The 17,772-nt window shown below is 36.9% G+C and overlaps 2 protein-coding genes across 2 annotated transcripts; both read right to left on the reverse strand.

Annotated features, from left to right (window-relative positions):
* Positions 1 to 325: 325 nt before the first annotated feature.
* LOC102965524 (olfactory receptor 10AG1-like) lies at positions 326 to 1,294 on the reverse strand. Its single transcript, XM_007088773.2, has one exon. The coding sequence runs from the start codon at positions 1,274 to 1,276 to the stop codon at positions 326 to 328; it is 951 nt and encodes a 316-aa protein (XP_007088835.2). The 5' UTR covers positions 1,277 to 1,294.
* Positions 1,295 to 14,994: 13,700 nt separating this feature from the next.
* LOC102965819 (olfactory receptor 10AG1-like) lies at positions 14,995 to 15,963 on the reverse strand. The gene has a single exon (XM_007088774.2). It carries the CDS (start codon positions 15,943 to 15,945, stop codon positions 14,995 to 14,997), a length of 951 nt encoding a protein of 316 aa, XP_007088836.1. The 5' UTR covers positions 15,946 to 15,963.
* Between the last annotated feature and the right edge of the window lie 1,809 nt (positions 15,964 to 17,772).

Raw genomic sequence — 17,772 nt, forward strand, 5'->3', positions numbered from 1 at the left:
TTTGCACTGTGAAGAAACCTTTAAGAAACACGTCTGAAGAAACCTGTTTTTTCAAAATTCGTAAACAAACACAGGTATCAGATTATAAATTACAAATTAGATTAATATTATAAATGAGATTGTCGCAATTGAAATAATTTGCGCTTCGATTTGTCAGAAGCTCTCAACTTAATCATTGGAAATGAAGTTTCCTTGAGACGATGTGAGGTTGCTATGATGATATTAATGAACATTATTAGGGAATAAAATTAGGAGACACTTTTCTCTGTTGTCTCTACATGACAAGCATATAAGCAAATTCTTTCTGCAGTTGCAAGTATTTGAATCATATTAAAATCTTCGTTAGTAGTTTTCTTAGTGCTACCGTGATGTCTTTGTTCCTCAGAGTATATATAATGGGATTCAAAGTTGGGATCAAAACGGTGAAGAAAAGAGAGATTAATTTCCCAACTCTTTCAGATTGATTTGATTTCAGTTGTGTATAATTGATAGTAGCCGTTCCATAGAATAAGACGACAACTATCAGGTGAGAAGAACAGGTGGAGAAGGCTTTAGCCCTCCCTTTGGCTGACGACAATTTCAGAATGCTGGAGATAATTTTGCCATAGGAGACAACAATCAACAGAAATGGAACCATGACAATTGCCACTGCAATTACATAGACCACAAATTCATTCACAAGTGTGTCCCCACAAGCTAGCTTGAGTACTGGGGGGATGTCACAGAAGAAATGGTTAATTGTGTTAGACCCACAAAAGGGCAGAGAGAAAATCTGGCATGTTTGCCCAATTACAAATGGAAATACACTGATCCAGGAGACAGTCACCAGCTGGACACAGACCTTGTGGTTCATGATTAGAGGGTAGTGCAGAGGGTCACAAATGGCCATGTAGCGGTCATAGGCCATCACTGTCAGGAGAAGACACTCTGAGCTTCCAAATGTGAGGAAAAAAAACATTTGTGCAGCGCAGGCAAAGAAAGAAATATTTCCTTTCTGGGTCAATAGGTCCATGAGCATTCTGGGCATTGTGACTGTTACATAACAGATTTCTAAGAAGGAGAGATTGCCAAGAAAAAAATACATGGGGGTCTGGAGAGCAGAGTCAATTCTTGTTACCAATATTATGATGCTATTGCACATCAGGATAGTTAGGTAGATGACTAAAAATATCCCAAAAAGAGTCCAGTGGAGATTGGGAATATCAGAAAACCCCAAGAGAACAAATTCCATCAGTGTAGTAATATTTGAAATTCCTGTTTTTAATTGATTCTCCATCTGCAGACATAGTAAATGAAAGAGGGTTAGTCCATTAACATTTTCCAACCACATTCTCCTCCTGTTAATTTCAGTAGATGCATTAATGTATTTATGTAATCTCTTAAGTTATTTCTGCCATTGCTTTGCTCTGTTTCTAGGAGCTGATATGTGAAATCTCAAAAATGAACATATAATCTCTTAAAATCAATTCAAGAAAGAAAATCCAAACATACATATTTTATACTTGCATGTACGAATCCTAGAGACAATGAGAAGTATGCATTGAGACTTATAGCATATTGTGCAGGAACAATATGTAGTTATTGCACCCCTCTTATGAGTGAATTATGATACAGGCTTTTTTCTATTGTTTCTGTCTGGGTTCATTTGTGTGTGTGTGTATTCCATCTTGTTTCAAACCAAATCTTTTCCTTTAAGATGTTGTCTAATTCTCATTCAGATGAGTTTTAAGTCTTCCCATTTATATTTCAATGAGAATCAATTACTTAAACCAACCCTTTGTTCCTGTGGGAATAAATATATGTATTATTATTATTATTCGACTTTATGTACCTCTCCCATCACTCCTGCTAAATACTGAAAGCATTAATCCTATCCCATCCATAACCTTCCCTATTAACACATCCTATGCAATGCATGATAAATATCAATTAACCTTTAATTCAATCTAGAAAAATAAACCATTCATCACACTGCTTTCCATATAATCCTTTTTATCTATGTAAGATTTTATGATCCACTGTCATATAATTTAATATTGTTGTCTAACATCAGGCAGTTAACAATGCTTAACAATTCTACTATACTTTATGTATGTTTGGTCTCCAGATTTCCCCCCAAAATATTATGTTTTCCTACTTCATCAAATCTAATAATAGAAATAGTTTTCAAAATGACATTAAGTGAATCATTTTATTATAAGTATCAATATTATTGTTATTTGACGTATGTCTAATTTTACTTTACTTTATCATTAAGAAAGGCAAGAACTATATGGATTATGTTCAGTAGGGCAAGGGTTCAGGGTAGGCTGCCTCAAAACATGCCACAATGGTAAAATGATGATTTTGTATTAAAGTTCCTAAAGAATGATTTGTATGGAACCACAAAAGACCTGGAATAGCCAAAGTAATGTTGAAAAAGAAAACCAAAGTGGGAGGCATCACAACCCCAGACTTTAGCCTCTACTACAAAGCTATAGTCATCAAGACAGTATGGTATTGGCACAGAAACAGACAAACAGACCAATGGGATAGAATAGAGAACCCAGAATTAGACCCAAAAATTTATGGCCAACTAATCTTTGACAAAGCAAGAAAGAGTCTCCAATGGAAAAAAGACAGTCTCTTTAGCAAATGGGAGAACTGGACAGCAACATGCAGAAGAATGAAACTGGACTACTTTCTTAAACCATACATAAAAATAAACTCAAAATGGTTGAAAGACTTAAATGTGAGACAGAAAACCATCAAAAACCTTGAGGAGAAAACAGGTAACAACTCTTTGACCTCAGCCACAGCAACTTCTTACTCGACACTTCTCCAAAGGCAAGGGAAATAAAAGCAAAAATGAACTGTTGGGACTGCATGAAAATACAAAGCTTCTGCACTGCAAAAGAAACAATCGACAAAACTAAAGTTCAACTGATGGAATGGGAAAAGATATTTGCAAATGATATATTGGATACAGGTTAGTATCCAAAATCTATAAAGAACTTACCAAACTCAACACATGAAAAACAAATAATCCAGTGAAGAAATGGGCAGAAGGCATGAATAGCCACGTTTCCAAAGAAGACATCCAGATGGCCAACAGACACATGAAAAGATGCTCAATATCACTCATCGTTAAGGAAATACAAATCAAAACCACATTGAGATACCACCTCACACTGGTCAGAGTAGTTAAAATTAACAACTCAGGAAACAACAGATGTTGGTGAGGATGTAGAAAAACAGGAACTCTTTTGCACTATCAGTGGGAATGCAAACTGATGCAGCCACTCTGGAAAACAGTGTAGAGCTTCCTCAAAAACTAAAAATAGAACTACCCTACGACCCAGCAATAGCACTACTAGGAATTTATCCAAAGGCCACAGGAGTGTTGACACGTAGGGGCACATGTATCCCAATGTTTACAGCAGTGCTTTCAACAATAGCCAAATCACGGAAAGAACCTAAATGTCCATCAACTGATGAATGGATAAAGAAGATGTGGTTTATATATACAATGGAATACTAATTGGCTATGAGAAAGAATGAAATCTTGCCATTTGCAGCAACGTGCACGGGACTGGAGGGTATTATGCTAAATGAAATAAGTCAGTCAGAGAAAGATATCATATATTTTCACTCATATGTGCAACTTGAGAAACTTAACAGAAAGACCACGGGAAGGGGAGGGAAGGGGAAAAATAGTTATAAACAGAGAGGGAAGGAGGCAAACCATAAGAGACTATTCAGTGCAGAGAAGGAACTTAAGCTTGATGGTGGTGGGGGTGGGACGGGGGAGACGGTAAAATGGATGATGGGTATTGAGGAAGGCACTTGTTGGGATGAGCTTTGGGTATTGCATTTACGCGATGAATCGCAGGAATCTCCCCCAAAACCAAGAGCACCCTGTGTACACTGTATGTTTGCCAACTTAACAATAAGTTATATTAAAAAAAAAAAAAAAAAGAACCAGCCAGTGCAAGAAGGACCCTCTGACACTTCCTCCTTTTGTCTCCAGAAACAGGAAACAAATTACCAGTGTGAAAGTGACCCTCCCTGTACCAGAAGATAGAGAGACATTCTTATCTTCAGAAATAGAGAATTCGGGGTGGAATAAACCTGTTTGAACAAACCTTGTACCTTTTGCTATTTTACTACCCCAGCCCAAATTCTATTTGGAATTCCTCTGTCCAAAATGTGTAAAAGCAGGGTGCCTGTGTTGCTCAGTTGGTTAAGCAACCAGCTCTTGGTTTCAGCTCAGGTCATGATCTCATGTTTTGTTGTGAACTTCTTTCCGTGTGGAGCCTGCTTGGGATTCTCTCTCTTTCTCTCTCTCTCTCTCTGTTTGATCCCTCTGATTCTTGTGTGTGTGTGCTCCCTCTCTCTCACTCTCTCTCTTTCAAAATATACAAAAATAAAACAATTAAAAAATATATAAAAGCAACATGACCATGTTTTCTTTGAGTCTCAAATTTGTTTTTTTTTTTCATCAGACCTCTGTGCACATAAAATTAAACTTCATTTTCTACCTTAGTCTGTCTCATGTTAATTTAATGCTTAGACCAGCCAGAAGAATCTTGAAGGGTAGAGAAAAATATTTCCTCTCCAAGAATAGTTAACAGGTTTTGAGATAAAGATCTCAGAATTCTATGCTTTTTTATTTTGTCCTTTGTATCTTGAGCCCCAAATTTACAGTATCCTTACATAAAAGAGTCTGGTAGCACAATTATAGCTTACCTTTATGGATTTGCCTGAGGCTATTTATGGGACTGTAGATGTTTTGTAAACTGTAAATGTTTTAAGCTCTTCTTCTGTGCCAGTAAGTGGCTGTAATTCTCCAGTACTCTTGCTAGCTTCCAACATTAGGTGCTTTTAAATAAGAAGTAGTCATGCTTGTCCTGGGGGACATCTCTCATGCATCATTTTGATTTCTAAGAGACTGCTTCTGCTTTGCAGTCATTACAGTTCTTTTTTTCAAAAACTTTCTCTGTAGATAAACGTTCCCTCTCTTTAGACCCTTCTTGGCACTTGGGGTGGGAGGGTGTCCTCTGGTGGAGAAATCACACTTAATTGTTCTGTATTACTTCCAGGAAAAAAAAAAGTTAAAAAAAATCTTTCTATTGCATTCCCGATCCTTCATAATTAGCGTCAATTTGCTTTTCTTATTTTTATTCTCATACCTCACTCAAATCTAGATCATCCTCAGCCTTAGAAAAATCTGCCATATATTTTATCACAAGAACATGTATGCTTTGTTCTTAACCATTAGGTGGTGAGATCCCTTTTCAGAAGTGGAGAGCTGGGTTCCTAGATTAAATTTTGTGGAAACTGAAGCATGTCCTGTGTGCTGACAAGTATCTAGACGGTTTTGTTCATGTTATGGTGTCCACTCAGGCATCAAGGCAAGTATTGAGCTGATTCCAAATGTAAACCACTTCGAACAATAAGCATTTTCCACATAATTATTTAGGAAAGAAAGGAAAAGGAAGGTTTCCTGTCGAAATCCTTTTTCCTATTTCAACTACTGCTAGGTAGGTATGGCGATAAAATTATCAGGCATAAAGTTGCCAACCCAGTATCTACTTGTACTTACAATTACATTTGCTTCTTTCTCTTTGGAGTTCTTTGACCATTTGTCAGAATAGTGCTTTTCTATTTGTCAAAATAGTATGTGTCCAAAACTGCATTTCATTTCTGTATTTTAAGGCTGCTTATCTTCACTATAGCATGCTTCTTACATCATTATTGTAACTGATTTGGTATTGCTGAGGGACTTCCTTCATGTTTATATACAAATAGGAACTTTACTCATGGTTTGCCTCAAATAAGATGTCGGTTACTTATAGGCTGGGACAAATTGAATGTCCACCCCCCGTTGGAGTAGACTGATTGAAACCCTATCCTCTCCTTAATTCAGAGAATTGAGTGCTTCTTTATTTAATTAAATATCACCATCACCAAACCAAATTTAATTAAATTTTTTTTACATTTATTTATTTTTGGAGACAGAGAGAGAGAGAGAGAGAGACAGAGACAGAGAGACAGAGACAGAGCACAAGTGGGGTAGGGGCAAAGAGAGACGGCTACACAGAATTTGAAGCAGGCTTCAGGCTCTGAGCTGTCAGTACAGAGCCCAACTCAGGGCTCGAATCCACAAACTGTGAGATCATGACCTGAGCTGAAGTCTGACAATTAACTGACTGAGCCACCAGGTGCCCCCTTCCCCCAGCCAAATTTAATTTTAAAATGAAACAATGCCCTACATATATAAGTGGCTTAACAAAATAAAGAAGCATCTTCTACTCTTACCACAGTACAATTTTGTGGTCAGGAATTAAGGAACTCTGGTTCCTCGGGGCACCTGGGTGGCTCAGTTGGTTTACCATCTAATTCTTGATTTCAGCTCCGGTCATGATCTCACGGTTCCTGAGACAGCCCCACATTGGGCTCTGCACTGACAGCATGGAGCCTTCTTGGGATTTCTTTTCTCCCCTTCTCTCTTCCCCTCCCCTGCTCATGCTCTCTCTTTCTCTCTCTCTGAAAATAAACTTAAAGAAAAAGAAGAAGAAACTGGTTCCTTTCATCTAAGAATTCCATTTTCCCCTAGTTTGTTCATCTTTCTAGTTCCCTATCAGTCCTTCAGTATTCAGACAGTTGAGAATTAGAAATAGAAAATAGGGGGAAAAAATCAATCTTAAGAGCCTCAACAAAGAATAGGCACATCACTTCTATCCTTGTGCTATTGTAGAAACTAATCACATGGTTTAATGTAGATATGGGAGTGCTAGGGAATTTTATTTACTGTATGTCTAAGAAATGGAAATATATTCGGAGAGCAACTAGCCAGACTCTGCCACAGAGCTCATTTTCAGTCACTAGAGTGTTTTATAGCATGCTATAACATGTAAATCTTTATCTTCTTTTTGATTTCAGAGGGAGAGAGAGAGAGAGAGAGAGAGAGAGAGAGAGAATCTTAAACAGGTCACATGGCCATGTGGAGCCCAACTTGGGGCTTGATCTCATGACCCTGATGTCATGATCTGAGACAAAATCAAGAGCCTGACACTAAAGGACTGAACCACCCAGATGCCCCAGCATGTAAACCTTTAGACTGGAGATGTAGCATGACATTTACATAACAGTAATTGTTTGTGGTACATGTCTATATTTTAGCTTTTTAAAAAAGATACATTTATGACTGGTGGAATATATTATTTTATTGTTTTTGTTTGTTTGTTTAAAAATTTTATTTATTTATTCAGAGAGGTGGGGAGGGGCAGAGAGAGTGGGAGAGGATCTGAAGTAAACTCTGTGCTCAATATCGCAAACACTGAGATCATGACCTGAGTTGAAATCAAGAGTTTGATGCTCAACTGATTGAGCCACCCAGGTACTCCACTCTCTTGTTTTAAATACAGTCACTCAGGATATAATCCTGATACCAGAAAGTCCAGCATAAAATGGAAAGTTAATGAATAAGTAAAGATAATCAACTCATATTCAAGCAGAAAAGTAAACTGCAAAACAACCTCAGATTAGACAACAGCAGAATTAAGTGGAAAAAGAGATGAGTTCAAATCAGTGGCTAATGCAGTAAACTTTCAGGTAGCCAGTTTCTCAAGACCATCATGATATCCTTATTCTTCAGATTGTATACCATGGGGTTAAACATCAGAATGACACTGGTAAAGGAAGAGAAATAAATTTGTTCTGAAAAGTATGTTTGGATTTGGGTGAAAAATATGTAATGATTTTGGATCTGCAGAATCAAGGTTCAACTCTGATGTGAGATGGGCAGGTGGATACAGCTTTGGCTGGTCCTGTTGCCAATGGCAACTTCAAGATGGCGGAGACAATTTTACTGTAGGATCCAAGTATCATAACTAGAGGACAATGCAGAACATGACAAATGGCCATGTGGTGATCATAGGCCATCACTGTCAGGAGAAAATCGTCTCTGTTTGCAAGCATAAAGAGAAAGAAATATTTTTGTAGCACAGGTAGAAGAATAAATGTTTCTTTTCTGAGTCCAAAAGTTTAGGAGTATGCTATAAAGAATACAAATACATAAAAGATTTTCAGGAAGGAAAAATTACTAAGGAAAAAACACATGGGTGTCTGAAGAGTCTGCTCAACTCTAGTTATGAGAGCAATGATGACATTTCCAGTAAAGACTATCACAGACAAGAGAAATATCACAAAAAAAAACCATTCAGATATTGGAAATATGAGAACATTCTGAAACTTTCAACTTCATCATTGAAGTGAAATTTGCTTCTGGTTGAGTACGTGTGTGTGTGTTCCATTGCTTTGAAATTTATTCCTGTTTAATTGATCTATCAAAATCAAAATCATTATTACCAGATCTTTCAAGATCTTTCATTTACCATAACCCACCATACAACAGATACATGATTCATGTTTTCTAAACCATTGGTTGGTTAATTAAAGATGTCTTTATGAAATAAATTGTATAGATAATATGCTCTCTGGAACTCTGTCTACCTCATATAACTCAAAGTGTCTTGCTATCTGTGATTTGTGATTTGTTGTTCTCATTTAAAAATTCTTATTTTAATAATATATCTGGAATGAAGCTTATGGAAATTTCATAGCCTAAATTATTGTAAAATATAACTATTAGACACTGACCCAAAACAGCAGATGGTAAGGTTTTAACTTAAAGTTGTTAGTTCTCTGGGCTGCCTGGGTGGCTCAGCTGGTTGAGTGTCTGACTTCTGCTCAGGTCATGATCTCACGGTCGTGAGTTCCAGCACTGCATCAGGGTCTCTGCTGTTAGCACAGAGCACACTTGGGATCCTCTGTCCCTTTCTCTGACCTGCCCCAGGTCAGGTCAGAGATGTCTCTCTCTCAAAAATAAATAAATAATAAAAATTAAAAAAGATAGTTTTAGTTCTCCTTTTAAGATGTAAAGAACCATCTTATGAAGAGAAAAATATTTTTTTAATAACTCAACGTGAGAAGTCTCATGTTTGAAGATTATTATTTTAATTCTACCGTTCTTAATGAGAAAATCAGTTCTAAGAAATTATATGCTTTAAGGAAAAATTATAAATTTAATCTCCCTTAACAGAGCATACATCTTTTTCTACAGTGAGTCATAGAAGCATATATACTAAGATAAACCAGTACTTTGCTTATTAAAAAGGATTTATTTTCAATATACTTCAGTTATTTATCTCATGGATTATTATCATAAACATGCTGTACTTATGTAGTGTTCTGTGATCTCCAAAGTATTTTACTACCAATTTTGCTTCAATTTTCTCTATCATAATGAAAGTGACAAATACAAATTCTAGGCTTTGATAGGAGTGCAAATTTTGTGCTTAAAAAATTCTTCAGTACATGTTGACTATTGCTCAAATCTTGGTTCTGAGAATTTTACAGTGTTCTAAAATAAGTGAAGAATATTAACACAAAATCATATTAACATAAAATAATTCATGCGTTCTCTTCTGGGTTGTGTTATAGCTGTTTTTCCTCCCTCAGTAGAACAGTGTAAGTACAAGTGCTTATGTACAATAAATATGCATATATTTCTATATACAATGATTATATAATCATATGTGCAAGAAACTTTTGTTTTAATAAGAGATTGAGGGGCTGGGTGGCTCAGGTCGATTAAACATCCGACTTCGGCTCGAGTCATGATCTCATGTTCCTGGGTTCGAGCCCCGCGTTGGGCTCTGTGCTGACAGCTTAGAGCCTGTAACCTGTTTCCAATTCTGTGTCTCCCTCTCTCTCTGCCCCTCCCCCACTCATGTTCTGTCTCTGTTTCTCTCTCTGAGAATAAATAAACATTGAGAAAAGAAAATAAGTTGATATTTTTTCATAATGGAAAGTCATATTTATTTCAAAATATATGCTTTAAAAATAGCAAGCTCCCTTCAAATGAAGATATCCCCCTGATTCTACTGGTTTTATTTCTTTTTCATGTATCACCTCAACTTTATGCTTCTGTTTGCCACTCATTCTTATGTGTTTTTCCAGACATTCTGGAACATCTTTGAGGACAATCACCCTATGGAATTCAAGTCCCCTGGTCATCCACCTCACCCCCCTCCCACATCAGATCTGGACAGGAAGCAAGAATGCTCTTGAGAAAGCAGCAATCGTTGTCTACCAATGTTACTGGAGAAAATCCAAACAGAAAATAGTGCACGTGGGACCCTTTCCTATCTCCACTTTCCTTAAGATTTCTCTCCTATCTTCCACCTGGGACTTTGAATGTAGCAACCCTAGACGTCTATCATCATTACACGTGCAGGCTTTCTTTATTGCGATCTGCTGATTTTCCTTTTTCTTTTTTAATTTTTAACACTAACACAATCCTGAAAGGAATATTAATTAATTTTTTAAATTGCCATCAGACAAAATGGGATCGATTGCAAGTAATACCTCAAATCTATGTTCAAAATAAATATTTTAGAAGGAAAATATATCAGACTGGAATTAGAAAACCCTACAGTGCCTGCTATTGTTTCCAGTCTACTTCCCTAATCCCTGTGAAAATTGTTTGGTAGCTATAACTGAGATGTGCAAACTTACCCCTGTATCACACTCTGATTTGCAATGAAATGTTTGGTTCACTGATCCTTTTCTTTTCTTTTTTTTTTTTTCCCCATTGCTCACACTCTCTCGCTAACTCCCCAGGCTTGCCTCAGTTTCTAAGACTTTAATATGTTTTTTTAACGTTTATTTGTTATTGAGGGACAGGGATAGAGTGTGAGCAGGGAGGGGCAGAGAGAGAGAGAGACACAGAATACGAAGCAGGCTCCAGGCTCCGAGCTGTCAGCACAGAGCCCGACACGGGACTCAAACTCACAAACCCTGAGATCATGACCTGAGCCGAAGACGGTCGCTTAACCGACTGAGCCACTCAGGCACCCCTAGTTTCTAAGATTTGAAATGAAAGCAAGATATAGTTTCAACCGACTTTCAATATTTTTCAATAAAATCTTTTGCCTATTTCTTTGTGTTATTATTGCAAGAAACTAATCAAGACCCTAAAATAACTGTAAAGGCATTTTGCAGATATAATTAGGGGTTGAATATTACTTGACCTTAAATTAGGGAGGTTGCTCAGCTGGGCCTGACCTAATGACATAAATCATGTACATATACATGTACGTAGAGCAGCCAGAGACAGAAAAAAATATCAGAGATTCGAGGTGAGTGAGGTGGAAGAAGGAAGAGAGTGTGGACTGCCTTTGGCTTCTGGGAACCGACAGTTGTTCCTAGCTGACACGCAGTAAGGAAAGATGGACCTGAGACTCACAATGTCCAAAGCTGGATTTTTCCAGTAACCTAATAGAGTTTAGAATCAAATATTTTTCTCTGGAGGCTCCAGACAAGAATGTCACCCAGGTAGTACCTGAATTTCAGCCTCCGAGACTCTCAGCAGAGAAAACAAGCCACACCATGCTGGGTTTCTGACCTAGAGAAACTGGGAGATAGGGACGCCTGGGTGGCTTAGTCGGTTAAGCTTCTGACTCTTGATTTCAGCTCAGGTCATGATCTCAGGGTTTATGAGTTTGAGCCCCATGATGGGCTCCATGCTGACAGTGTGGAGCCCACTTGGTATTTTCTGTCTCTCCCTCTCTCTCTTCCCCTCCTCAACTCTCTCTCTCTCTCTCTCTCTGTCTCTCAAAAATAAATAAATAAACAAAAAAAATAGAGACTGTGAAATAATAAACTTGTGTTAAGTTGCCTTAAATAAAATCCTTGTGGAAGCACATTCTGTGGCGTCTGATCAATTTTTCCAAAATGAAACTGGAGAAAAAAATGCAAATGTGTTTATTTTCTTTTAGGGTTAATAATAACATTTTTAATAGGTAGAAAATATTTGATTAATGATTTGGCCTATTCAGACATACATATTTTCTTAATTGGATCAATATGGTGAAATTTTGAATATTAACTTATTTATTTTAGTACAGTTAACTTTGGATTTATCTTCATTTATTTCATGTAAGCCTTATTTAATGGGATTTAATTTCCAACATTTTCTGTGTTTTTTTAAAGTGTTTAAATTTTTGCTTTTTTATTCTGTTATTTTTTAATTTGTAGATTAGTATTGTCAGCAAGTAAGTAAAAGCACCTTTATACATATTTTTTTGGAATTGAAAGAGAGACATGCCCAATTTATAAATTTACCATTTACATAAATCTGATAATCATGCATATTCCTTTTTAAATTGAATTTGTAAAAATCCAAAAAAAATCCTATTCATCAATATTTGCATATTTTTTATATTCTATATTATCTTTCTGATTTGTCAAATCCTAGAATCCATTCATTAATTCTACACTCATTGACATTTTTCTTTTTCCTTCCTTTTTGCTTTTGAAGATTATCATCATTCAATAATCACTGACAGGCATTCATTTTAACTATGTCCACTTTTATAATCTTAAATTTATCCATTTTTGTGTCTATTGTTGAAGGCCTTTTAGTTATTTTTAATAAGTTTTTTTTAAAGTGTATTTATTTACTTTGAGAAAAAGAGACAGCAGGGGAGGGTGAGAGAGAGAGAGAGAGAGAGAGAGAGAGAGAGGCACTCCCAAGCAGGCTCCACACTATCAGCATGGAGACCAACATGGGGCTCAAACTCAGAAACCATGAGATCCTGACCCGAGCCAAAATCTAGAATCGGAAACAACCCAGTGATCCACCCAGGTGTCCCAAGGCCTTTTAGTTAGTTTTATAAAGAAATTACTCTAAATATTATATATCCTGAATCCTTTTATTTTTATTCTTTTTAATGTTTATTTAATTTTGAGGTAGAGAGAGACAGACCATGAGCAGGGGGAGGGGTAGAGAGAGAGGAAGACACAATCCTAAGCATGCCAAAGGATCTGAGCTGTGAGCACAGACCCCAAACCCAGGAGCACTGAGATCATGACCTGAGCCCAAGTCAGACCTTCAAACAATTGACCCACCCAAGCGCCCCTCCTGATTCCTTTTAGTTCATAGCAAAAAATCTATTCTTTCTTTCTTTCTTTCTTTCTTTCTTTCTTTCTTTCTTTCTTTTCTTTTTTGTTTCATGTTTCATTTAAATTCCAGTTAGTTAACGTACAGTGTACTATTAGTTTCAGCAATAGAATTTAGCGATGCATCACGTACATATCAAAAATAAAAGATGATTTGGCAGATATTGAACTTTCTCTGCTGGCTGATACATATTCTGTTTGACATCCGGTAACAATAAGAAAGGGAGTGATTCAAGAATGTTCTTTACTGGGAACATTTATGTTTTCTGCCTAAGAAGTTATTATTTCTTGTAATTTACGTGATACATTCTTTTTGTTATAAATCCAAACTACAAAAAAATAATTAAAAATCTGAAATCATTTGAAATCCTAACACCGTCAGGAAGCCAAAATTTCTTTTCTAAGCCTAGCTACATTTTATACATAGATTCACTTTCTCTCTCACATGTCTGGAGAGCTTGAAATTTAGTCAATGAAGGGGCTCTAAAACATCGTCTTGAGTGGCTGTGCTGCATTATATGGTGTTGATGCGTTCCGTTGTCTTAATATGTTCCGACTGACAGCGCCTTCCCATTTTACTGCCTGAGAAGGACAATTTCTTCCAGAGGATTCAAATAGAAGCACTTCAATGAAAAGACTATTTACGTGGTGCATTATCCTCCTCGATCAGCTGTGACAAAATAGCACAAGTTGAGTGGCTTAAAACAACAGAAACGGAATCTCTCGCAGCTCTAGAATCCAGGGTCTAAAGTCACAATGTTGTCAGCCTCTCTTCACTCCGGCCTCTGAGAATCATTCTTTGCTTCTTCCAGTGTTGAATGGCTCTTGACCTTTCTTTGTTCTTGGTTGTATCATTCCTGTCTCTGTCTCCACCTTTTTTTATTTTTTAATGTTTATTTATTTTTGAGACAGAGGGAGACAGAGCATGAATGGGAGAGGGTCAGAGAGAGAGGGAGACACAGAATCTGAAACAGGCTCCAGGCTCTGAGCTGTCAGCACAGAGCCCGATGCGGGGTCGAACTCACAGACAGTGAGATCATGACCTGAGCCGAAGTCGGAAGCTCAACTGACTGAGCCACCCAGGCGCCCCTCTGTCTCCACCTTTAAAAGATGTTATTTTCAGTGTCTTTATTTATTTTTTAAACGTCCTCTTAGCATTCTGTCTCATAAGGACACTGCTCAGAGGATATAGTGCCCACATTACACCAGGATGGTCTCATTTCCTTAATTTAATTACATCTACAAAGTCTTTTTTTTTTCCAAAGAAGACACGTTTGCAGATTCTAAATGGCCATATGTTTTAGATGGACCCACATTCAACCTGCTACACATTAATGTTGATAGTTTACAGTGAAAATTCCAGACAAATGTAATACTGAATGGATATTAACAGAGCAAAACCTGATGCTACCAGGGGAGGGAATGATGTCACCAGAAAACAGTGGGTACTGGGATGGTAAAGGGGAGATTCTCAGGACTTGTAGTCTTAAAGCAGCATGACCAGTGACAAATGATAGAAAGAAACAGTAATGCAAAGAAAACATGAAGATACTCCTGCTTCCTCCATCTTGCCTGCTGTTGGTGTTTGTCATTGGCTAAATTCAAACATAGGTACAAAGAAGGGCGGCAAATATATCTGGAGAAATGGGAAGGTAAAAAAACTGATCGCAACACATGGCTCTAATCCCTGTTTATAAGATACACCGAGTTAACTATCATCGTATTGCTCAGGCAATCTCTTAACTCACTAGTTCACAGTAGAGGAAAGATGGATCTTCAGATTGGATTGCTGCAGTTGGAATAATTTGTAATTTGTACAAAAGTCCTTAAATTAATCCTATGAAACTAAGATTCCTTAACATAATGTGAGGTTCCATTGATGTTATTAATGAACATTATTGAGGAATAAAACTAGAAGACATGTTTCTGTTGTCTCTGCATGACAAGCATATAAGCAAGTTCTTTCCACAATTTCAAGTGTTTGAGTCATATTAAAATCTTTGTTAGTAATTTTCTCAGTGCCACCGTGATGTCTTTGTTCCTCAGAGTATATATAATGGGATTCAAAGTTGGGATCAAAACGGTGTAGAAAAGAGAGATCAATTTCCCAACTCCTTCAGATTGATTTGGTTTGGGTTGTAAGTACGTGATGGTAGCCGTTCCATAGAATAAGACGACAACTATCAGGTGAGAAGAACAGGTGGAGAAGGCTTTAGCCCTCCCTTTGGCTGACGACAATTTCAGAATGCTGGAGATAATTTTGCCATAGGAGACAACAATCAACAGAAATGGAGCCATGACAAATATCACTGCAACTACGTAGACTGCTATCTCATTCACAAATGTGTCCCCACAAGCTAGCTGGAGTACTGGGGGGAGGTCACAGAAGAAATGATTAATTGTGTTAGACCCACAAAAGGGCAGAGAGAAAATCTGGCATGTTTGCCCAATTACAACTGGGACTCCACTGATCCAGGAGACAGTCACCAGTTGGACACAGACCTTGTGGTTCATGATTAGAGGGTAGTGCAGAGGGTTACAAATGGCCACGTAGCGGTCATAGGCCATCACTGTCAGGAGAAGACACTCTGAGCCTCCAAACATAAGGACAAAACACATTTGTGCAGCACAGGCAAAGAAAGAAATATTTCCTTTCTGAGTCAATAAGTCCATGAGCATTCTGGGGATAGTGACTGTTACATAACAGATTTCTAAGAAGGAGAGATTGCCAAGAAAAAAATACATGGGGGTCTGGAGAGCAGAGTCAATTCTTGTTACCAATATTATGATGCTATTGCACATCAGGATAGTTAGGTAGATGACTAAAAATATCCCAAAAAGAGTCCAGTGGAGATTGGGAATATCAGAAAACCCCAAGAGAACAAATTCCACCAGTGTAGTAACATTTGAAATTCCTGTTTTTAATCGATTCTCCATCTATAGACATAGTAAATTAAAGAGGGTTAGTCCATTAACATTTTCCAACCACATTTTCCTTCCCGTTAACTGCAGTAGATGCATTAATGTATTTATGCAATCTCTTAAATTATTTCTTGATTCTGTTTCCAGAAAATGAGATGTGAAATCTCAAAAATGAATTGATGTACACTTAAAATCAATCCAAGAAGGAAAATCCTAATGTATATGTTTTATACTTGCACGTAATAATAGAGATAATGAGAAATATGCATTGATTCTTTAGTATGTCATGCAGAAATAATATGTATTATTGCACCCCTATTATGAGTAGAATTATGAGACAGGCTTTTTCTATTGTTTTTGACTGGATTCATTTTTTTTTTTCCCTGTGTTGGTTGGGTTGTTCCATCTTCTTTCAATTCAAGCCTTTCCCCTTAAAAGGTTGTTTAATTCTTATTCAAAATGAGTGTTAAGTCTTCCCATTTTTATTCTAATGAGAATCAATTAGTTAAACCAATCCTTTGTTCCTGTGGGAACAAATATATGTGATGTTATTGTTCTCCTTTATGTACCTTTCCCATTAAATACTGCTAAATACTGAAAGCATTAATCCCATCCCATCCATAACTTTCCCTATTAAGACATCCTATGCAATGCATGATAAGTATCACTTAACCTTTAATTCAATCAAGAAAAGTAACCCCCATTCCTCACAGTATTTTCCATATATTCCTTTTTATCTAAGTAAGAGTCTATGATCCACTGTCATTAATTTCATTGCAGTCAATTGCAATTCCCTTTCTTTATATTATTTTCTTAATTTTACATATTAAAGTGCAACCTTGGTTAAACCTAATTATTTTTTATTCAGGGCATGCAAATGGCTAGAGTACAATAATGGGACACACACACACACACACACACACACACACACACACCACATATGCACACATAGCCTTACTTCACTTAATATGTCATCTAACATCAGGCAGTCAACATTGCTTAACAATTGTGTTACATATTATTGATATTTTTTCTCCAACTTTTGAAAACAAATATGATGTGTTTTCCTACTTCATCAAATCTACTACTCCCATCTCCATCTTATATCCTTGTTGGCTGATGTTTTGCCTTAATAGTTTGGCTGAAATCCCCTATTTTTGTCTCTAGACATCAGGAAATACATTTCTGATGTGAAAGCTACCCTCCTTGCACAAAAAGTTAGAGAGACATTCCTGTCTTCAGAAATAGGAAATTCAGGGCACAGTGAATCTATCTGAACAAACCTTGTTACACTTGGCAATTCACTACCCCAGCCCAAATACTGTTTGGAATTCCTTTGTCTAAAATGTATAAAAATGGGGCAACTGAGTGGCTCAGTTTGTTAAGTGACTGACTCTTGATTATAGCTCCGATCATGATCTCATACTTTGTGGGATCAAGACCCGTATCCAGCTCCACATTGACAGCATGGAGCCTGCTTTAGATTCTCTCTCTCCCTCTCTTTCTCTCTCTCCCTCCCCAACTTGTGTGCACTCTCTCTCTTAAAATAAATAAAAGTAAAACATTTTTAAAAATGTATAAAAGTAATGTGACTATGTTTTTTTTTTTTTTGAGTCTTAATTTTTTTTATCGGGCCTCTGTGCACACATAATTAAACTTCATTTTCTTCTCTCAATCTGTGTCGTGTTAATTTAATGCTTAGACCAGCCAGGAGAATCTTGAAGGGTACAGAAGATATTTCCTCTCCAAGAGCAGTTAGCTGATTTTCAGATAAAAATCTCAGAATTTTATGCTTTTCTATTTTTTTTCTTTGTATCTTGAGCCTCAACTTTAGAAAGATCC

Source organism: Panthera tigris, chromosome D1 (genome assembly GCF_018350195.1).
Source record: "Panthera tigris isolate Pti1 chromosome D1, P.tigris_Pti1_mat1.1, whole genome shotgun sequence".
Taxonomy (NCBI): Eukaryota; Metazoa; Chordata; class Mammalia; order Carnivora; family Felidae; genus Panthera; species Panthera tigris.

Excerpts from the sequence above, each read along its gene's own strand:
- LOC102965524 (XM_007088773.2), bottom strand. The coding sequence starts at position 1,276 with ATGGAGAATCAATTAAAAACAGGAATTTCAAATATTACTACACTGATG.
- LOC102965819 (XM_007088774.2), bottom strand. The coding sequence starts at position 15,945 with ATGGAGAATCGATTAAAAACAGGAATTTCAAATGTTACTACACTGGTG.